Consider the following 24,567-nt stretch of genomic DNA (forward strand, 5'->3'; position numbering starts at 1 on the left):
GTTATAATAAACTTAGAAGCTTGAAAAAGAAAGCCGGCTGAAACCTAAGGAACATATCTGAAATGTCAGTGTAGCGGTAAGGTCTCAGACCCAAAATGGACGTGCGGCAATTTTCACTTTGCCGCACGTCCGTTTCTGGCAAAAAAAGGCGTTTTTTTTTACAGGCGAGCTAAAAAATGGATCGGCGTGTGCCCAAAACCCGCGCCTACACTACCGCAAGCCATTTTTCAACGTGCCTTTGTAAAAGGACCCCCCCAGGGGGGAAAAATGAGAACCACAAGTCCCTGCATGCAATGGGGCAAGCCCCAGGACTGGATCAACCCAGTCAGGAAAATCTGGATCTAGTTGGCAGCCCTACCCACCTCCCTTTCATCCATGAAGTTCATAGGCACATGGTCTCTCCAAGAACTACTACTATTTAGCATTTCTATAGCGCTACAAGGCGTACACAGCGCTGCACAAACATAGAAGAAAGACAGTCCCTGCTCAAAGAGCTTACAATCTAATAGACAAAAAATAAAGTAATCAAATCAATTGTGTACAGGAAAGAGGAGAGGAGGGTAGGTGGAGGCGAGTGGTTACAAGTCAAAAGCAATGTTAAAGAGGTGGGCTTTCAGTCTGGATTTAAAGGTGGCCAAGGATGGGGCAAGACGTAGGGGCTCAGGAAGTTTATTCCAGGCGTAGGGTGCAGCGAGACAGAAGACGCGAAGTCTGGAGTTGGCAGTAGTGGAGAAGGGAACAGATAAGGATTTATCCATGCAGCGGAGTGCACAGGAAGGGGGTGTAGGGAAGGACGAGTGTGGAGAGATACTGAGGAGCAGCACAGTGAGTACATTTATAGGTTAGTAGAAGAAGTTTGAACAAGCTTTGTTCCCAGACTAGAGTAGAAGCTTTATACTAGGTACCCCTCAGCATTGGGATACCTAGCAGGGAGACGATAACGGTTTCTCCTAACATTGAAGGCAACCCTTGTGGACTATTCCCAGAAAGAAAATAGAGACTCCTAATGAGTTTCTAAAGAAATTATTGATGAGAAGGATGGAAAACCCGAAAAGAAAAAAAAAAAAAACTTTGGGGCCCTTTTACTAACCTGCATAGTTGCGTGCGCGCATCAATTTTGAGCTACCATCTGGCCCAGGCGGTAATTTCTTTTTTACATGCATCCACTAGGCACGCCAGAAAATGTTCCGGTACATGGAGCTTAACCGGGCGGTAATCGTCATTGTACGCGTGCTGACAATTACCACCCAGTTAACGCGTGAGACCTTACCGCTAAGTCAGTGGGTGGTGGTAAGGTCTCAGGCCCAAAATGGGCACATGCCAATTTTCATTTTCAGCAAAAAAAAAAAGGCCTTTTTTGCAGGTGCGCTGAAAAATGGACCTGCGCGCGTCCAATACATGCGTCTACACCAGCACAGGCCAGTTTTCGGCGCACCTTAGTAAAAGGACTCCTTCGTTTCCAAGTTTTATACTAGGGTAGAACTCTACAGTAGTTCTCAACCCAGTCCTTGGGACACACCCAACCAATCAGATTTTCAGGATAACCATACTGTTTCAAGAAATAGATTTGAAAACAAATGGATGTGTCCCCGGGAGTGGGTTGAGAAGCCCTGTGATAAGGGATAAACTCAAACAGTGTTGGGTAGGGCTTCTCTCTGCTCTAGGTGCATGTTCTTTCCTTCTCATGGTATGCAGTGGCAGGTCTGTGTTCCCAAAGCTGACATAGGAGTCCCTGCTGGTCAGCATATCCTCCTAATACAGGGGTAGGCAACTCCGGTCCTCGAGAGCCGCAGGCAGGTCAGGTTTTCAGGATATCCACCATGAATATGCAGGAGATAGATTTACATACCATGGAGGCAGTGCTTGCAAATCTATCTCCTGCATATTCAGTGTGGATATCCTGAAAACCTGACCTGCCTGCGGCTCTCGAGGACCGGAGTTGCCTACCCCTGCCCTAATACATTGTCTCTCTTATACATTTATTGCGGAGAGCCTGGAAACCTGACTCATTGGCGTTTCCACCACAATAGGCTTGGGAACCACTAAACTAAGGTACATGCAGCTGGGGGAAATATTCACCTGGAGCACTGAAGAGTCATGCCTGCAGTATGTGCAAACCATTTGGAAAACTGCTAAAGAAGCTATACTAATGCTGAAATGGTCAAGTAATGGATAGATTTTTGGAGCCTCATATTGAGCTGTCTTGGTAATAGTCTACTTTAACCAGCCTGTCTGTATGCAAGACATCTCAGTGTAAATGTTGATGTGTTTCCTTTAGTGGGTGGGGTAGCAAGGGTTCAGTTTGTATGCACGTATTTCATCCTGTATATTGCAAAGGAGACTGTTTTAGTGTGGTTAGAAAAGGTTGACATTAGGTAATTAGGGGCATACTTAACAAATAAGTAAATATTATTTTATGATAAGACATCTTTGAAGAGCCAACATCCTATTTTGTAAATTTGGCATCCACCACCACATAATACCAACTCCATCTTATTCATAAAATACAGCAGAGGATGGTGATGTCGCTGCTAGTTTGTTTCCACTTATCCAGAATCCATGGATCAATTATTCCCAGTCAGATTTTCAGGATATCCACCATGAATATGCATACCAAGTGTATGCAAATCAGTTTCACATCCCCTACTTAGTATTGGCTTCTGGTAAAGGAAAATTGTTTATTTAAACTAATGGTCATGATTTTTAAGGTTCAAAAACCAGACTGTTGTTTAGCAGATTATATCATTATGCCCCGAGCTGCACTCTCAATTCTTCTATTTCTAATTTATTGGAAGTTCTGGCATTGGTTTATTGTCTAAGAATAAGAGAAAGGGAAATGGGACGTGATATACTGCCTTTCTGAGGTTTTTGCAACTACATTCAAAGCGGTTTACATATATTCAGGTACTTATTTTTTTGTAGCAGGGGCAATGGAGGGTTAAGTGACTTGCCCAGAGTCACAAGGAGCTGAAGTGGGAATCGAACTCAGTTCCCCAGGATCAAAATCCACTGCACTAACCACTAGGCTACTCCTCCACTCATTCCACCAATAAGAGCCAACCTCATCAGTGATGTCACAATGGCTTGATTGCCCGATACTTGGCTCACTTCTGATATTGTGATGTCATAAGGGAAAGGGAAATGGGACTTGATATACCACCTTTCTGAGGTTTTTGCAACTACATTCAAAGCGGTTTACATATATTCAAGTACTTATTTTGTACCAGGGGCAATGGAGGATTTGGTCAAAGGGAGCTGCGGTGGGAATCGAACTCAGTTCCGCAGGATCAAAATCCACTGCACTAACCACTAGGCTACTCCTCCACTTGGAGGAAGAGGGCTATTAGGGTTATAGGTCTTGAATATTGCAGGCCAGGACTGCTGAGTCAGCTGCATTCTCATGACCAGCCTCTGCCCTGGGACTTCTGATGAAACCTCCTGCAGCATCACTTGCTACTGTCTGACCTTGCAATTCTGCCTCCATTTGTGTGGCCTTGTCTCCAGTCCAATTCAAGGTCCCCTCCAGGTTTAAGGATCCAACCCCACTGTTTTCACTCAAGAGTTTCACTGTTCCACCTCAAATCAGAACTGTCTTTTCTCTCTCTTCCCCCCCCCCCCCCCCCCACTACATTTTGTAGCTGCTGTCTTCCCAGCTGGGCACTATTGTTTTCCTGGGTCCTGTCTTTTACCCATCTGTGACTCACTGCTTGTTGCCTGACTAAGAGGGCTTCTGAGCATAGGTTTTCCAGTGAGTCTAGCTTCAAGCCCTGCCTCTGAAACATTGCTCACTTTCTATTTCTACCATTTGTGTGTGTCAGGATATAGCGTGCTGCTATGAATGCTGCTCCTCTTTGCTGACCCCCTGCTGTCTTAGGTGACCACCTAGTCTTTCCTAATGGTTAAAGCTGCCCTGTTGGCAAAGACTCCAGGTTTCCCCAGACCCACTATGGCTACTGCCACTGTGCACTTGAAAAGTAGTTCAAATTACTTTTGGACTCCATAAAGATGTCAATCTGAACAATGAAGTATTTATTCATTTGTAATTACTCACCACACCAGATATGTGCTCCAGGCAAGTTACAATGTAAAAACAATGCTTCACATCATGAATTCACAATTCGCTATACCTTACATCTAGGTTAGTAACAGACAAAACAAGTCTAAACCAGGCAGGTAAATCTATACCTTCCTTAACATTCAACAATACTAACACAGTATAAAATGAAAACTTCTACTAGCATGGCACTGAGCTGGTCAGCCTCCCCTCCCGCCTTTAGCAGAACTACAGTTCATCTAGAATATTCCAGACCAGCATCACACAGTGCCATAATGCTAAAGTTGTTAGCCAAAATACCTCACAACAGAATTCAGACGATCAAGTAAAAACAAATCCTCTATAATTCAGTTCATTTGGAATTTTACCTCACTTAGGGGCCGGCCCTTTTACTAAGCTGCGTAAGTAACAATGTGCACAAAATGGAGCTACCGCGTGGCTCTAGCGTTAGGTAATTTCATTTTTGGCACACACCCAATAGGCGTTATCTGAAAAAATTTATTTTCAGACACGCGTATCGGATGTGCGCCAAGTTGAATTTCACGCGTGTAGGTCATTACCACCCCGTTACCGTGAGAGTCTTTACCGCTAGGTCAATGGACACATGCCAATTTTGATTTTGCCACACGTCCATTTTCGGCAAAAATAAAAAGGCATTTTTTTTTTTGCAGGTGCACTGAAAAATGGATCTGCGCATGCCCAAAACACGCACCTACACTACCGCAGGCCATTTTTCAGCACACCTTAGTAAAAGGACCCCTTAATTTTGCATGTGGAATTACCATATGAATATAGGATGAAAACCAGAAAATGTGTAAGACAGAAAAATACTTTAGGAGCCGCTCTCTAGTAGGTTGTTCTACAATCACATTCTGAGCCCTGTTTCTAAACCATATAGGTTACATAAAATGTCATTTCTTAGTGTGCAACTGATAGTTACCTAAACGTTGTATCTAAAAATTCCTGCATCTCAAGGCTTTTTGAAATTCCAGATTCATGACTCATTCATGACCCAGCAAGCAATGCTAAGTCCTTTCAGCACTCTCAGGTTAACTGCACATGTACAGGAAAAAGAACTGCATGTCACCCGGTGAAACTGCCGGAGAAGGGGGGGGGGGGGGGGGGGGGTGGTAGGAGAGAACAGGAGCCACCTTCCTCATTCTACTACCTTGGATAGTGCAGCCAGCAATATTTATGGAGGGGAAACAAGTCCCCTTCCCTCCCCCACCCCCCAAGAAGCACACAAATTCCTCTGCCAACTTTCCAAATCACTGCACTAGAAATGAGAGAGGATACATTCTTTCTTCCAGTACTCATCCAGTCTGATATCTGATACCAGAGTTGTAGCACCTGGCTAATCCTATTGCTTCCACACATCTGAAAAGAAATAATTAAGGGATTGCAAAGGGAAAAATAAATGTTTATATATTGAAAGAAATTAATATAATTGTATACAGTTCAGTAACACTGCACCTGACCCTCCTCTGCAAGATATTTCAAATGAGGGATGGGGATCAGGTTTTTTTTTTTTTTTTGGGGGGGGGAGTCTTTTAGGAGGGTAATTAGCCCCCCCTAGAAAGAATAGCAACATAGTCAATGACAGCAGATAAAGACCTGTACGGTCCATCCAGTCTGCCCAACAAGATAAACTCATTTTACAATAATCCTGGTGATCCTGCACTAAATCAAAATGTATTAGTATATTACACTGAAAAATCTCAATTTCCACTGCCAAAGGATTTAAACAACAACAAAAAAAGTCTTTAAAGAAATGGATCTTTAAGGTGTTACTCCCTTTCCCTTGTGTTTTCTGCAGAGGTTTAGGGTGAAGTGGGAGCTTTATAGAAAAAGCAAACTTTTGAACACATTTTCATTTCAAGAATGTTTTTCATGCCTTTATTTTCTCTCTTCTTATCCCTATCTCTTGTGAACTTTCTCTTTCCCTCTCATCTTCCCTTTCCTTTTTTGCTGTCCTGTAGGAGCAGACAAAGAAAGTGCGTATGCCTTGACCCTTGTAACAAAAGTATTTAGTTACAACATTTTCATGAAAGCAATCCAACTGCTTCCTCTGATAAAAAAAAAAAAAAAAAAGTTACAAATTGGAATAACAAAGCATCAGTAAGGAATATTTATTTATTTATTTGTTGCATTTGTATCCCACATTTTCTCACCTAATTGCAGGCTCAATGTGGCTTACAATGTTCCGTCATGTCATTCGCCATTCCAGAGTAAAATATACAATTGGTATTACATAGAGAAAACATAGATAACATAATAGAATTAAGCAATCAGGTATAGAAAGAAAACATTCAGAATATCAGGTAAGTGGTGATGCGTTATAGTTCTTATTATTGATCATTGTGGTATGCCTCGTTGAAGAGATAAGTCTTCAGTGATTTACGAAAGTTGACTAGGTCGTAAATTGTCTTCGGGTAAGGTGGCAGTGCATTCCACAGTTGTGTGCTCATGTAGGAAAAGCTGGACGCATGTATTAATCTATATTTTAGAATATGCAGTAATACATGCAATAAGGACCTTGGAGAATTATCCATCTATGTGTCTGAACCAACCAGTAGGTCCCCAAATATCTGGAGTCAGAACAAGGGCTAAAACAGGAATGTGGTTATATACAAAGAAAAAATCCTGAACCTAAACTGCGATCCAAAACAATATGACAGCAGCTTGTGAATTAAACACAAGAAATCATAGTTATACTATGAAGGACCAGATATAAGTTTGGGGGGGGGGGGGGAACAGAACCAAAGGAAGTACAAAAAGCCTGCAAGCCAGTTTGCTAGTGCAGTTTTGAAGCAACATGACTGTAACCCATGGATTTAAATTTCATGCGGCTTCTTGACGGGAAGAAATCCTAGACTAGGAAAAAAAAAATCATGCAAGCAAGAAACCAAACAAAACCCCCCAAGCGAAACACAAACCACACATCTTTTACAAATAATACCATGGCTTTTATGCTTGATTCTTAAATTTCAGGCTTGGATAAAGCATTGTGGTAGTTTTGTCTGTCCACTTGAAAAGTAGTTGAGGAATACATTAAACAGACATACCAAGTTATAGGAATACAAGACCCTTTTCCCCAAAACACTGCTTTTCCCGCAGCTTTAAGGTTTTGAAAGCAGCTGCCTTTACCCAGGGTAGAAATTTGAGAAGGGGCCTCAAAGCCTACCAGCAGACGATCTTCAGCATGACTTTTTTTTTTTTTTGGGGGGGGGGGGGAGGAAACACATGTAGCCAGTGGCGTAGGAAGGGGGGCGGTCCACCCTGGGTGCACGCCGCTGGGGGGGGGGGGGGGGTCGGCTCCGCTGGTTCCCTGCTCCCTCTGCCCTGGAACAGGTTATTTCCTGTTCCGGGCCAGAGAGAGCAGGGAACCAGCGCAGCCGACGCAGCTCCCAGCGACGTGCACTCCGGGCGGAATGGCCCTCCCGCCCGCCTGCCCCATTTTCTATGGTAGTGGTAAGCGCTCCGAGGGGGGGTGCACCGTGCTGCACCCGATGGGGGGGGGGTGCGCAGCGGCAACCCACCCCGGGTGTCAGCCACCCTCACTACGGCACTGCATGTAGCATTAGGAAGCACTCCCTAATGCTGGTCCTGTTTAGCCTTTTCACTAAAACGCATTAAGATCTGGGCTTAATGCATTTTAGTGAAGGACCTTTCTGCATGTTAAGCCCAGATTTTCCGTGGCAGTATTTAGGGCTTTTTAAATAATTGTTTTTTGTTGGGGTTTTTTTTTTTTTTTTTTGCAGATCCCACACTAATTTTTTTCATTAGCGTGTGAGACTTGGGAAAAAATTAATGCAGGAGCAATTGGGAGGCATTTTTGATATGACATCTAAGTCAGACTTTAGACATTTTGTGCTAAACTTCCAAATCCGAATAACAAATGTAACCATTTTCTTAAAAGCAAAATGTCTATTTAAAAAAAAAAAAAAGCATAACAATGTTTTGTGCTCTGTGCGTTTATCTTTTCAGGCCATTTTTTGGGGGGGGAAACCTGCACACGTGAAAAATATTGATAATCAAGCCACTGGGATGTAGGAAGGACCAGCATTTTAGCAGACTTGTCCCCCAGCACCCTAGAAGACACTGCTGCAGACTTAATATAAATGCTCCCAGGTACACATCTCACCATTGCTCCCTTATGTTGTCTGCTGAACCCTCCAAAACCCACTGCCTCCAACTGTACACCACTATAATAGCCCTTATGGGTGAAGGGGACACCTATATGTGGGTACAGTGGGTTTCTGGTGAGTTTTGGAAGGCTCACAGTTTCCACCACAAGTGTAACAGGTAGGGGATGGTATGGGCTTGGGTCCACCTGGCTACAAGTGGACTGTACCCACCACTACACTACTTTGAGGACATGCATGCTGCTCTAACGGACCTGGCTATAACTTCTGTCCTAGGCTGGTGAGTGCTATTTTTATTCACATTTTTGGGGGGTGGGAGGGGGTCAGTGTCCACTTAAGTGTGTTTGTGTGTGTGTGTGTGTGGGGGGGGGTTATCCCTGAATCCATTCAGTGATCATTTAGGGCACCTTGTGTGTCTTATTCATTACAAAAACAGGTCTAGACCAAAACATTGAAGATTTTGCTCTAGACATTTTGGTTTTGTTCCATTATGGTTGTAAAACATCCATTAGGCAAGCCCTAAGCCCGCCTTTGAAATACTCCCGACACACTCTCTTTATGATTTGGATACACTGCAGACGAAATGCATAGATAGTTTGCAAAACTGGTTTTGAAAATACAGATTTGGATTTTTTTTTTTTTTTAGAAGAAATCCGTCCAAATGGTGCTTTATGACTCGGTAATTTTTCTTTTTTGAAAATGAGCCCCTTGGTGATCAGTACCTGCAGAACCAGTCAGAAGACATCAGTAGTATTGGAGCGTGGTCTGATTTGAAGGAACTTTATCAGATTGAACACTCCACCTCCTGCTAGTGCAGTTGAACACCTTTGCAGCTGCTCTGGTTTAATGAAGACTCACAAGCACACAAGTATGAGTGACAGTCATGTTCAAAATTTAGTTTTACTAAAAGCAAAGTGGATTGAATTGTAGAGCAATAAAGTTGTTGGGATAAAAATGTTAATAGTTGCACTCATTGTAGCTGCGGTATTTTTACTTTGTACTCAAAAGGCATTATATTAGGCAATTATTTTTTTTACTTGCACTTAAGTAAAAATTTTAATGTGTTGGCCAAAGTACTTAAGTACAGTAAAGTACTTTCAGCTTACATTATATTTCTAAGAAATTTTGCAATTCAGATGGCGACAAAAGGCAAGTTTTAGTAAAAAAAAAAAAAATCCTTAATTTTGTTTTGCTCCCAGCATAGTTTCCAAAACTTCAGGCTGTTTATGTAAACACAAACTATCTTTGATGTTTGCCACCCAGCTGCCTTTAGTGATACTGTCCAGAGCTCCATCTTAGCCAGCTTTTCTTTCACGTGACTCAATCTGGGTCATGATCTTGACATTTGCATAAAGTCTCTTGAGAAAAATTTTAGTTGTCTGTCCAGCAACACCCTGAAGAGGTTATAAGACAAGGATTTTTAGAACGCAAGATCTGCATCAATAGGAAGGATAAACCCCTGGTAGACCACTGTGAGGACAAAGGACATCTGCTTGAAGCTTTATAATTCATCGTTCATGTGGTGGAGGAAGGTTTATTAATTTTAAAAACTGCTCAGACTGAACAAAGATGTAAGAAATGGATATGGTGACACCGAAAAGCTTAAATGAAGTTCTGGACCTTACTATACATCTTTGATCTGTTTTATGTGCTGTGAAAATAATTTTACTTTTGTAAGGAAGGAAATTATCAGCATGGGCTTCTGTAAAGATGGGTTATTTAACCACTAACTTGTGCTATTTTACCACAGGTCCCATTTTATACAGCGATACCTACAGTAGCTACTAATAACTGGAGTTAACAGTAAACTAACACGTCTTAACCGTAGCCCATGTTGATAACATCCAGTGACAATCCTAGGTCGGCTGCCACCCAGGGTGGATGGCCGATGTGCACCCCCTCTCCCCTGGCAAAATGACACCCCCCCCCCCCCGGGTGCATCTTTACCTGCGGGGAGCAGCCGGGCGGCTCCGCTGGCTCCCTGCTCCCTCGGAACAGGAAGTAACCTGTTCCGGGGCAGAGGGAGCACGGAACCAGCTGAGCCGACAGGCGCGCGGCACCACCCCCCACCGCCCCTGGTACACCACTGATCTCATCCTCCCCTAAATGTAGAAGGTAACTATTAACGTGTGTTTGGTGTACAGCGCTGCGTATGCCTTGTAGCGCTATAGAAATGATAAGTAGTAGTATGTTAAAATGCTAAGCGACCCCTTTTATTGCTATGGGCTTCTTAGGATTTAGCGTGTGCTAATTTTTAGAGCATCTTAGTAAAAGGAGCTCGTAGTTTGCCTCATTAATTTAATCACTGAAATGTTCAGAATTGTATACATTTTAGATTTAAGATTAAAAATGAGGATTTTATTTATTAATAATTTGATTTCCGTTTTGGTACACTGACTGCAGTAGCTCGAAGTAGGACCTTAAACTCTTAGCTTTGTTTATATTGGTCTTTTTAGGGTCAGCTCACAGCTTTTTGTTCTGTGCTTATGGGTTGGGGGGGGGAGGTTGGGGTTTCATTGAAAATGGGTATTCAGCTATGTAATTGCTCAATGTTGTATTTTTCTTCTGATGGTTGAATGTCTTTAATAAAGTTCTTTAAACATAATTTGATAAATATTGTTATTGGGGATATGGTATATGTGTGGAATGTGATGGCTGTAGATTTATATTAGGATTATGAATCTTGCTTGAGCTTATTTTTATATGTTTTTTTAATCATTTATCAACAATCATTCATATTTCTGTATATTTTTTACTTATATTTTGTGTATTTTTTTAGACTGCTGAGGCAGGCCTGTGGCCGAAACACAGTACTGTGTCGAGTCTCCAACTAATAAAACTCGTTTGGGACCTATATTTTTATTGTCAGAGTCTCTTGAATCCATGGTCTTTTTCCCACTGTTTATTACTCTTTGTGTGTTCTTTGTGAGAATTCAGCATTCTTCCTTTTTTTTCAGATTCTCTCTGAGCTTATCTGTACTCAGATGGTTTGCAGATTGTGGGTTTTACAATTGTTTTTAAGATTTACATATTAAATAGATGGCATGTGAGTCTGATATTAAAATTGAAATCTATGGGAGCTGTATGATAGATATTAATAGTTCCCTTTAAGTTTTAAAAGAACACTGGGAATGGGAATTAGAGGCCCTGAGCTGACCGAATTTTGATTTTGGATTCAGCATTGAAACTGGCCTGAAATACCAGTATGTTTTTGGCTGAAACAAACTCCCTTCCCCCCTACCTGTGGTCACTCTCCGCCCCCCACCCCCCCCCCCCCCCCCCCCCCCCCACTCCTCCTGTAGGTCCTTCCCCAGGCCTATCTTAAGAAGCCATGGTGATCTAAGTGGCCTGTTTGGGGGCATGAACAAAGCCTACTCGTTGTGGCCTGGTGCTACTGCTCAGTCAAAATGGCTGCCAAGATTTCCCACAGCAGGCTTGTGAAGCCTGCTGCTGGCGGTCCTGGCAGCCATTTTGAAACTGGAACCGGTGTAAGCAGGAGCATTTTGACTGAGTAGAAGAAACAAGTGGGCTTTGTTCCTGCCCTCAAAGAGGCCACCAGAGCTTCTTAAGGTAGGCCAGCAGCCTGAGGGGCCAGGTCTGTGCTCAGGTAGGGGAGAAGAGCAGCTGCAGCCCAGAGGGACCCATCTTCTGCAAATGTTGGGGATACTGTTTCAAGTTTCAGCCACAGATTTGGTTTTGGTTGGCTTCAAATGGGAACAAAACATAAATGGCAGCAGCATCTAGCTAGCTTTCTTTGTAAGTTGCTACTGCTGCAATTCAAATAAGTCAACAAAGTTTCTGTTTTAACTATAGCTCAATTATAGTGTTTTTAGGAGCAGAGGTGAAATATTTCTGATATCGCCTGGGATGAATATGATTGATTTAAATGCCAGTTGTACTGTCTAATGCCATTCTTTGAGTAGGTTCACCTTTTAAAATGAACTTACCACTTATTTTTAATTATATGATGTAGGAGGTAATTATGCATTATTTTTAGAATCAGTTTGGAAGTTGGAATAGTGGAATTGTATTCTTGAATAATAAATTGAGCAAAGTGAATTTTTAGCATTGACTTCAATTATTTTAAAGATGAATCACAGTACTGGTTAAATTTGAAAAGACAAGTGGGATAATAAAGTGTATTTATTTTTTTCCCCTTTTAAATGCCCAGTTTTATGATATTGTCAGTGGTGGAGGCTGTTTCACAAATTCACCACCCTTTCCATGAAGTAGGTATCTTAGGTTACTCCAAAGTCTGTCCCCTTTTACCTACATCATATGCCCCTGTAAGGGTCATAGCTCTTATCAGAATTTAAATGTATGCAAGCCTGAATCTATCAACATGAACTCCTTCCATCATAGATACTCACTGCCATTCATCAGCTAAGAATGAAGACTGTAGCCCTGAAGAAGAAATAGAATATGCAGTGTCACCAAGACAGAGGTTAAAAAAAAAAAAAGGGGGGGGGGAATTCCACCCTGTATTGAAAGATGAGGTTGACATAATCCAGTGTCCCTGGCCAATGTTTATCCTTGCAGTTATCAAGCCTTGAAGGACTCAGCCTAGCTCTAACTCTGTGATCCATCCCTGAGTTGCATCGTCTGCACCCAGATTGGGTCCAGCTGCCATCATGAGGAAGACGAAGAACAAGCTTTGCAGGTTATATCAACAACTCTGACCATACAAGGTAGTTACCCGATTTTATCCGGAATTAAAGTCTTTTGTTTAAAGCAAGGGCATCCTGCTTGCTTTCTGTTGAGTGGCAATATTAGTGTTAAAAATTGTGAGTTATTATAAGAAACCTCTTCTGCTGTATGCCATTCTTCTGAACTGTTTTGTAATAAACCTTCATCTTTCCTAGTTCTCTCCTAGTCTTGTCAGTTTCTTTATCAACAAATAATGCAGATGTAGCTTGGGAATCTTGTTTGGTATATCTCCTTATCTTTGTACATCTCACTGTGATAGCCTCTCATTCAAGGGATTCCTTTCAGTTGAAAAGCTCGCGTCATGAGCCATGTAAATACATCAGTGGCACATATCCCCTTTCTTACTAAGGCCCCATACACTGTGACAAAGACCATAGACTATTTTTTTTTTTTTAGTAGCTGGTCTCTGGACCAACTCTATCATGTTTATATTTTTTTGAAGGTGCAGGGCTCCAGCATTGTACACTGTCCTGTAAGGAGCCCTTTTATTGAAGTGCACTTCCTGCGCTGTAGTAGGCCAAACTGTAGCACAGGAAGTGTAAAGCTGCTGTGGTAAATGCAGAGGGTATGCCCAGCATCTGCCCTGCATTTAATGCAGCCACCACACATGCACTGATGCTATCTACCACAGTATGTAACGCTGGAGGAGTAGGAAATAATGTTGAATGCCATTCTCACAATGACACACCTACCCAATATCCCTCATTATAACTCCTCCCATTGAAATATCCCTACCTGCCCCCCCTCCATGTCTGATACCCATCCCAAATTTGCCTCCAAACCCCACTCCCAATGTCAATGTTTTGCTCCCCCACGATTCACACAAGGGGTCAGTCAAATGTTCAGCATCATCCCTCAAAATGGCACCTCTGCCCCCCTAGTGGTAGTCTCTATATAACACCAATTACTTCTACAAAGGGAGCTAAAATGGCTTTGCAAGCTGCTCTTATTACTTTGTAGCCGTGCATAAGGACTGCAAAGTAGTACAGTGTTAATCTATATGGCCTGTTATGATCCTGCCCCAAAGAGACCAGCTCTCATGTACATTTCCAAGGAAGCCTGGGGCTCTCAGCCAGACCATCCCACTTCTACTAATCATTTCTATAGCCACTGCTTGACATACACAGCATCAATATATATAAAAGGCGAGTGTCGTACTCACTCGCAAATGCGCAGTAGAGACCTCTGCCCCGGCCCCGCGTCAATACATGATGACGGGGGGCGGAACAGAGAGGGTCTGTACTGCTTATTTCTGAAGGAGGGACACCGCCGTCTAACGCTCCCCCCACCCGAGTCGCCGCCGCCACCCACCTTCTACCCGGTCGGGCCCTCGCTCCACTATTGAAACAGCGAGGGTCCGGGAACGCAACACTCTCTCTGTGCTGCCGATATCGCCCTTCCTTCTTCTCTGCCTCTGTCCCACCCTCGACGACGTTACATCACACGAGGGCGGGACAGGCAGAGAAGAAGAAGGAAGGCCGACGTCAGCAGCTCAGCAGAGCTCAGTGCTGCGTTCCCGGACTCTCGCTGTTTCAATAGTGGAGCGAGGGCCCGGGTGGGTGGTGACGGCCTGGGGCAAGCCTTTCAACTCCCCCCTTCCTATAATAGCCCGTTTTTACAGGCTCAAAGGCTAGTTGTACATATTATATGCAGGTACTTTCTCTGTCCCTAGTGGGCTCACCATTTTTTTTTTTTTTTTTCTACTGGGGCAATGGAAGCTTAAGTGACTTGCCCAAGATCACGTGCTATTATCAATGTTGCACTTTCTTGCCCTCAGAGATTATGGTATGAATGTTGTGGTGCTTCATGCTTGGAAGAGCTCAAACTTTCTGGATGTTTCTGCTGTGTTTTCCCGAGACCAGTGCATAAATACAGCACTATCAGAGGCTGATTTAATTAAAAAAAAAAAAAGGGTTTATGGAAAAAGAATACAGCAGCTATTGGCTTTTGCCTGGTAGGGCTGAAGGACAGTTTATCATTTTCTTTGCCCTGTCACAGAAGCAGCAAAGACCCAGAAAACCTCAAAACCCAGCCATCAGTCAAACGCCTTACAAAACAACCAAGTTTTTTTTAACTGCTTCTTGAACTGGGTTATAGATGCAAGCTGGCATATGGCCAAAAGTAAAGAATTCCACACATTCCTCAGTCAGCCCCAGCGTTTGTGCTTCAACATTAAAATAGTTCCAGAGTTGTGTGAAAAGATCCTATGGTAGAAACTAGTAGTTAACATGCTTGTGTGAGTATATTGAACAATGCTTATTGCTCTAATTCCCAGGCAGTGATAAGTTACATGCTGAGCACTTAAGGGGGGGAGGGGGAAAAATTTCACAAGCACTGCTAATGGGCCACAGACAAAATGAGACTGAAGGGGCTTTGCCAACAGTTGCTTGGTTTAGTGCCTACTGCACATGTGTAAAGCTGTCTATGCAGAGCTATGGTATGGTGCAAAGCTTGTCACAGGTCTCCCACTAAACCATCTCTCTCTCCCCTTCAACCTGTTCAAAGTTCTGCTACAGGACTTACACTACACCAGTGTTGCTACACTCACATTAGCCCTCTCCTCAAGTCACTTCATTGGCTCATTATCCATTTCCACCTACTGTTCAAACTCCTTTTATTGACTTACAAGTGCCTTCACTCTGCAGCTCCTCGGGATCTCTCCATTCTTCTCCTCCTACACTCCTCCCCAGGAACTCCTAGTAGCTATAGAAATAAGTAGTAGTATTAGTAGTAATGACACCACATGTAGGGCTATCATACATGGTCATGAAGAACAGGGTAATAAAAAAAGGACTCAATATGTTGCATCTCTTAACCAAACTATTTACCAAAAAGTTCAATGCAGATTACACAAAGATGTACCAGACATTTCTAGGATGTAACATCAACAAACCATGCACCAACAGGAAATTAAAAGCATAATAAATTCCACAAATCCTTCAAATAGGCAGGTTTTCAAAAATCAATGAAATTTAATATGATTGAGATGCCAATCCTAAAAAAAAATGCAAGGCTGTAATAAGCAGGCCCAAGCCTCACACTGAAGATCAGAACGTTGAATTTCTGTAAACGTTCAATAAAAATTGATAATTAAAAAAAAGTTTCATTCCATGAAGATGAGGCCAATCTGTATTTAAATTTGAATCTTGCAGCTGGTTAAAAAAAAAAAGGCAATGCTTTCCAGTATTTTAATTTATTTAACATATCTATAAAAAGGACATTTGATTCCCAAACTACTTCCAAGATCACCAGTTCCAGCCCTTGGTGATATCAAAGGATGTCTATAGTGCTTAGAGCTGTGTATCAAGTTAAAAGAAAGGGGCAACCTATTTCTCCATCAACACTTTTGTTTCACTCCTCTATTAAACTGAATTGAAAAGGCTAGTTGGTGCCACCTGCTGGAGTAAAAACAGAAATGACCTGTCTATTGATCATCATCTACATAAAAAAGAAAAACAACAACAAAAGACAAGGCAAAGGAGGAATTTGCTTCCAATTGCACAAGATTTTCTCTTGTAACACATTAAACCAGTGATTCCTAAACCTGTCCTGAGGGGTAACTCCAGCCAGTTAGGTTTCCAGGATATCCACGATAAATATTCACAAGAACAATTTGCATACACTGCCTCTTTGGTATGCAAATCTCTCTCACAAATATTCATTGTGGATATCCTGAAAATCTGACTGGCTGGCATTACCCCAAGACAGGTTTGCAAATCACTGCATTAAGCAGACTAGAAGGGACTAATTTTGCACATAACATGACCATAATTAACTTCACCCTTCAGCCAGGGAATGTAGAATATGTTCTCAATGTCTCAAAGTTTCTGAAAAGAGGTAGTAAACAGCAAGTTATAAAGCACAATATCTTTCTTCTGCTCTACACCCATTGTTAGGAGACAGTTTTATTGGCCTGGGAATATTTTGTTAAAAATACTTATATTCTTATTTTAAAAAAATAAGTGTAAATGTAAAATGAAGAACTGAGTGTGGGAGCTATGGGATGAAGCTTGGTTTCCTCATTCCCCCCCCCCCCCCCCCCAAAAAAAAAGACCAGTAGTGGTTTTCTGGGATGGGTAGTCTCCATTCAAGAACCAAATGCACGATCAGTGGTCTGAAACCCCAAGAAACATTCTATTTGCTTTCATAGCTGCCGCAGCACACTGAGCAAAAGGTTTCAACGTATCAACGACAACACCTAGATCCCTCTCTTGGTCTGTGACTCCTAATGTGGAACCTTGCATTATGTAGTTCGGGTTCCTCTTTCCCACATGCATCACTTTGCACTTGCTCACATTAAATGTCATCTGCCATTTAGACGACCAGTCTCGTAAGGTCCTCTTGTAATTTTCACAATCCTCTGAATTTCCCTGAACCTTAGGTCAGCCCAAAGGATATTACATCTGATAAAGAGAGAAAAATTTGCAGGACATATTGGTACCTTCTACCCTACCATCCAACATTGCATCTGGAAGAAAATTGCCTGAGAGTCACTTCAAATATGGAAGATGCTCTGTCAATCTGGAAATTAAAGACCCTGTTTACTAAAACAAACTTAACATTTTTAGCACATGCTAAAAATTAGCGTGTGCTAATGCTAGAGACATTCATAGGGATATATGGGTGTCTAGCATTAGCTAATATTCAGCAAGCGCTAAAAACGCTATCGCACCATAGTAAACTGAGCCCTTTTGTCATACATTTTTATTTCATTTATATCCCACATAATCCTCAAGAGATCAGGTTCAACGTGACTAACTTATTGTGATTAACAGTACAAAAAGATGCGGGATAGTATACATTAAGTAGTAATAACAAAATAAATGAGGATTGAGTAATTACATATGTAATTTGGAAACAATTTATAGCCATCCATGTATAACAATTAAGAATGGAACTGAGACATTGAATAATTGTACAATTTGGGTTTAAATTGATTATGATCATCCGTGAGAAATTGCTTAAAGAGGCTTTAAGGGATTTCTGGAATATTAAATAATTAGGTTCCCTTCTGATGAATTTCAGGAGGGAATTCTACCATTCGGTACAGAGGTAAGAGAATCCTGACACGTAGATTGACTTGTAGATCACATTTTTGCAACTGGAATCCTCTACGCAGCCATCTGCCCCTGTGATTTAATGTACATTGGAAAAAACAAATGCAGTTTTAATACAAGAATTATTCAACACAGAGTGCTATAAAAAGGAAAATTGAGAACATTCAGTTGTAGAACATTCACTTCAAGCAGAACATGTATTTGAGGATTACAAATTTTTTGCTTTGGCAACCTGGACTTCTGGAGATGTGGACAGACTTCTGCTTCAGACTGAACAAAGGCTTATCTTTAAATTTCAAAACAGTTGTACCCAATGGTCTGAATATCTAGATTGATCTGTCTGTATTCTTTGAGTTTTTACTGTACCTCCTTTTTTTATTATCTATTTTTCTGTTTGACTATTTATGCATTATTTATTAACATTGTTTGTAATATTTTTTATATTTTTCAGCAAGTACTATTATTTATGCTTTGTTTTTTGCAGATATACTTTTATGTTATTATGCATATATATTTTTCAATATTCCTCTGTATTGTTTAATAGGTTTCTAGTCATTTAATGTGTTAGTTTTAAAGCTTGCCCCCAATGTTCATCGACCCAATGATATCATTTCCACGTAATGACATCATTGGAATGCACAGATTGGAATACATAGTTCTCGTGGCCTTTTTTTTTTGTTGTTGTTATTTTTGAAGTCCTTAATAAATACTATTAGCTCCTTTTTGAATTAGGTCTCATACCACTACATTTAATTTGCCATGTACATGGTGGTATATTTCTTTCTTTTTTTTTTTTTTCATGACCTCTGACCTCCTAGCAGCTTCTATATAAAAGCAGCCCAAACAACAGAATGGCAGATTCACCACACGCTGCTGCTGTTTGAACAAGGAGGTATGTGCATTATGTTTTTTTCTGGATATGTTTTTTTTCTGAAGCTTTTTTTGCCTGATTTGGAAATAAAATGGGATTAACTTCTAATCTGTTTGTATTACAGTTTGTGAAACCAGTAGGCGATACTTTTTCAACACACCTCTGTAGTATGCGATATATATGTATATTTGTTTGCTCTCTCACAATACAACTGTATGCTTATATTAATGGTACCCTATTTGTGAGTTATTCTTGAATTTAAAGTTGGTCGTAATATATACCCATCACTGACCCTTCTGTTTGTCATTTTATATAGTTTTATTTTCTGTTATGCTTAGCTTTATAGATGCATGTTCAATGGCTCTGATCTGTCATTACTGTTATTGATTTATATTAACATGCTTTTTATGTATTTGACAGTTTAAAAGCCCCTGAGGGCCATGTCAGGGTTTTATTTATTTTTTCAATGTTTTATTGTGGTGAATACATTGGACTTCTTAATCTTCAATCCTTTTGCAATCTGCTGGTTTTTTTTTTTTTTTTTAATGGCTAGTTCTAGCAGGGACATTTTACTACCTGTATGATGGGAGTTAAGCTCCCAAACTCATGAATTTAAGAAATGTGTACCCACCACCTGATAGGCAAGATTTTAAAAGCACATGGGACCAGCAATACTCATCCTACACCAATTTAGATTACAAGCTATTTTTGGATTCTCTAAACAGCTTCCAAGAAATTTCCCTGAACCTTTTCAAAGGTAATCAAAATTACTGCATATTCCAAGTCCACAAATCAGTGTAATAAATTCAGTACAAAATGTCCTTGTGTAACTGTATATATTTAAGTGTGAGGCAAAGAACAAGAAAAAAAAACGCGCAGTTTTCAACTTGCTGTAAGCAGAGAGCTACGAAAGAAATGGTTCAGTGCTAAGACAACAGTCAAAACCAATTTGGGCTCACCACAAAATACTTTACTCAGAAACTTACTGACGGGCAAGGTCTTCTGGCTTTGTGGACCTGCTTTTTCTTTCTTACAGCACAGTGATGATGGACAACCTAATCAGAATCCCGTAGTGCAATATCACAGCTTGTCCCATTCTGCATCCAAATAAAACTGATCATCAACAAGGGATTCCCAAATCTGTCCTAGAGGAACCCCAGCCAGTCAGGTTTTCAAGATACCCACAATGAATAGGCACGATATCGATTTGCATACTAAAGAAGCAGTGTATGCAAACTAATCTCATGAATATTCATTGTATCAATACTCCTTGACTAATACAATATATTATTTCTCTCTTAAACTCCAAACTCATAGTTATGTGTATTAAAATTTACAATCTTTATTATGAAATCACTCTAACAATAAAATACTCTCTATCACATACTCTCACAATATCCTACCCTCTCCACACAGCGCATTCTACAAATGTCCTTCTCCAGTACTATTGATCGAAGTCAGAACAGCTATAACACAATCATCAAGTGTTCCAAAATGATGACCCATTTCACAATATAATTCCCACTGTTCTTATTTCCTCAAATCAGGAACACCTATTCAACAAGGCATACCAATAAGAACAGTAACCAAAAATGCTATACTCTACAACCGTACATGTATCCAATGTTTTTGTTTTTTTTGCTGAAATCTACTTGTTTGAATTTAGACTACGTTATTTTCTATGGCATCCCAACCTACCTATCATCAGTAGTGTTTTCCACTTATATTTACTGCCTAATCTCGTTTATGCGGTTCTCTATGTAACACTAATTTATCTTCTAACCAACTATCTACGAATGACGACACATTGTAAGCCACATTGAGCCTGCAAAGAGGTGGGAAAATGTGGGATACAAAGGCAATAAATAAACAAGTGTTAGACAATATATTACTACTACTACTTAACATTTCTAAAGCGCTACTAGGGTTATGCAGCGCTATACAATTTAACATAGAAGGACAGTCCCTGCTCAAAGAGCTTATATTGCTTTTAAATTGTTGATAGCAACATTTGTAGAATGCGCTGTGTGGAGAGGGTAGGATATTGTGAGAGTATGTGATAGAGAGTATTTTATTGTTAGATTAGAGTGATTTCATAATAAAGATTGTACATTTTTTTTAAATTTTATTAGGCTTTTAACAAACATAACTTCACATTTATGAATGATAATACACAATTTAGAAATCATATAACCAAAATAGGATTCCTTACTACTAATTTTTAAACATTTGACCGACCACAAGTTAACAGAAATTGATCCAAGATGAAAGATTTTTCAAATAATCTAAAAAGAAATAAATCAGTAAGAACAGAGTACATAAATGAAGCCCTCGTCTTGGGTTGTTCTACCAATTCTGGTTAATCAGTGTTCATATTGGATTACACCTTAACATTTACTTCCCCCTTACTTATTATAAACTCCTCCAACTGTTTGGGTTCAAAAAATTGGTATTGTTTACATTGAAATACAATTCTACAAACACAAGGAAATTTCAACAGGAAACTAACTCCTATTGCCAAAGTTCTTGTGCGCAAAGCCAAAAAGGCCTTGCGCCACTTTTGAGTCTCTCTTGATAAATCAGAATAGATCCTTATTTTAGAACCCAGAAAGTTTGAATCCAAATGTCTTAATGAAAGCCTCAGAACTGCATTCCCTATCAATCTCCAAAGCAAAAGTAACTAATAAAGTAGCTCTCCTCGTAACGACCTCCAGAGTTGATTCCAAAAAAGTAGTTAAATTCATCTCTCCACCCTCTTGAGGAAATTTTTCTACTCCCCTTGGGTCAGTTTGTAAATAAAATGCAAGAGTAATGGGTGGGAGGTGATGTATCAGACATACCCAAAATTTCTACAAGATTGTAAATTTTAATACACATAACTATGAGTTTGGAGTTTGAGAAATAATATATTGTATTAGTAAAAACATATATTGTATTAGTCAAGGAGTACTGATATTTTGAAACATTGTGACTAATTATTGAGAATTTACCCTGTGTTTGGTAGTAAATGAATATTCACTGTGAGTATCATGAAAACCTGACTGGCTGAGGTTCCCCCAGTACAGGTTTGGGAATTACTGGTCTACTGCAATGATATTTCATAATATGTCACCTCCTAGAACCAAAACTGCTTATCCAGACTTCACAGCCAATCTGCTAAATCAACTGCAGGGTTTTTAAATGTTTATTACCAACTGCATTTATATATTTACATGCAACTTAGTATCCAATTAAATCTTTTGAAACAACCTTGAATTTTATGTACAAATGCAATTTCTACTCATATGTTTGGATATAAATATTAAACTAAAACATGGATTAAATTCTCAGTTAAAAAAACAAACAAAAAACTTTCACACAGGTAAAATAGTTTTATTCGTTTTATTTATATATGTCAAAATACATCTTTCCCCAAAATAATGGGCTTTGTAATTAGCTCCATGAAGATAAAAGGTCTGCTCAAGACTACCAATAAAAACATAACACAGTAGCCGTTTTCGATATAAAGAATAAATAACCTAAATATAAAACACTAAAATATTAGAAACATGTATTTAATCATTCTTCACAGGCATCCAAACTTTATCAAAATATAGCCCATAATTCACGGTCTCGCAACAGCTCTATGCCACAACCATTCACATGGAGGACGTGACTATGAAGTCCTCTCTCCACTGACCCACTTCTGCACACCAAATTACTACAACAAAAAATATATCCATCTATCAATGTACCTTTATAAATCAAGAATCCTGAGGCTGGTAGCAAGAGTGTGACCTGATACCTTCAGAAACCAATTAACAGAAAGGAGGACAACACAGGGTCCAAATTTCAAAACAAACAAAAAAAAAACAAAGGAGGCAGTAGATCACAATGACCTTTTTAAATGAAAGGGTACAAAATTCACATTAAATGCAGTATACAATATAATCAATAATACAACAACTACTGCAAGCTTTGCACCATTCAGTGGTTTTCGGGTGACAGTCTAAAAGGTACCAGTAAGATGTCACAGGTGGCATGATTTAGTGAGACCTCGAAAAGGTGTCTGGTCTAGCAAAAGCAATCTTCACTTAAGAGTCCGTGTATATATGTGTGTGTGTTTGTATAGGGGGGTATATCAGGCAGCCACCGAAACATACGACACGATCAAATTAGCCAAACCAGATGCTTCTTCATACGGCAGTAAAGGTGTACTGAAGTGTTCAAAGGAGTTTACGGAGCTAAGTTTTCAAACAACTCGGTGACATTCCTTTGGCTGGAACAATGATTTAGGACTACACTCGGATAAATTTGTGAACTGTGATGAAACAGTCATTACACAAAAATGGGGAGAAACACCCAGAACTCTAGTTTTGCCTTTTTAAAGACAGGGTTCCACATAATAGACTGTATTTTCAGATTTTACAGCATAAAAATTAATGAACTTTGCTAGCACACTATCATGAATTAGTTCAATCTGCAACTGACAGACACTTGCAATAGAGGACTTTCAAGCATGCCACATCATAGTGTAGAAAAATCCAAAATGGTAATATATATATCTGCACAGATACATATATTATATAATTTATATACACACACATATACATAGACACATATATACACACAGTATCACTCAGTACCTGCTAAAATGAAAGTGAAGATTACTTTATCTACTGGCTTGTATTATAAATCTTCCTGAAAACGAAAGTGATCTAGCAATGCAGAAAAGGTGTAAAGCAACTCTTAGTTTTAAATTACTTTAAAGCATTTTGTTGGAAATGAATGCGATATTGCACAAATGATAAAAGCAAAATGTTTCAAACCTATCCGACTAGACAGTTCCGGCTTGCTACAGCGAGATGTCATTTTAGTACAAATATGGTTTCTGCACACTGGAAAGCGGTGAACACTGTACAAGAATAATAAAATTACCTGGCACATGGGCATTTAAAGAAGAGCACAACCCAGTTAGAAGGAAAGATGGAGCGAATAAAAAAAACAAAACAAAAAAAAAACCTCTCAAAGGAACTGTGGCACAACAAAAACCTTTATCAGGTAACTGTCTTCTGTGAGAGTTGAAAACATCACTTTTTTTATGCAAAAAAGTGTTTATGTACATCTAAGGCTTTACTGGTTAAATATCAGAGGCATCTGTGGCCCTGAATATGTTCCTTTTACACTGGAGCTGTAAACACGATATCTCCGTCATTTTCTCTTCTCACCAGCTGCATGTTAACATGAAACCACTACACACAGGTAAGAGTGTTCGGCAGGATATCTGAAAACCCCAGTCTCCAAGGAATCTCCCAGTGACCACCACTGGAGTCTCTGTGTATGTGCAATGCCATTTCCTTCCTGCTGCAGTAAACCTATTTAGAAAGTTTGCTTATAACTCGGATCAAAGCCCCATTTTCATCTTTTAGCCTCTGGTTATCTGCTTTCAGGTCTGGTAACATCTGTCAAAAAAAAAAAAAGAAAAAAATTATTAGTCATTAAAAAATGTAAACAAGGTAAAAGGCTTAACAATTACCCATGATACTTAAAAAGCTATATACCCTTGTTCCTATGAGTCGCACCTCATTTCTGCAACTAAATTGTTATGTTTCGTCTATATTCTGCAGACGTTTATCGTATTTGTTATATGAATGTTCAGCTGTGCTGTTTTAATGTTTACATTACTAACACTGTGCATCATATCACCAAATTTACCTCATTGTTTTATTTATTACTAGTAAAAAAGCCCCGTTT

The 24,567-nt window shown here is 40.0% G+C and overlaps 1 protein-coding gene across 1 annotated transcript in view; it reads right to left on the reverse strand.

Moving 5' to 3' along the window:
- Positions 1–22,199: 22,199 nt before the first annotated feature.
- Positions 22,200–24,567, reverse strand: part of LOC115477441 (protein phosphatase 1 regulatory subunit 12A-like) — a 64,383-nt gene continuing 62,015 nt past the window's right edge. Inside the window, exon 17 of the mRNA XM_030214315.1 lies at positions 22,200–24,275. Coding sequence (XP_030070175.1) covers positions 24,189–24,275 — 87 coding nt within the window. The 3' untranslated portion in view covers positions 22,200–24,188. The remainder of the gene's footprint in view (positions 24,276–24,567) is intronic.

This window comes from Microcaecilia unicolor, chromosome 9, assembly GCF_901765095.1.
Source record: "Microcaecilia unicolor chromosome 9, aMicUni1.1, whole genome shotgun sequence".
Taxonomy (NCBI): Eukaryota; Metazoa; Chordata; class Amphibia; order Gymnophiona; family Siphonopidae; genus Microcaecilia; species Microcaecilia unicolor.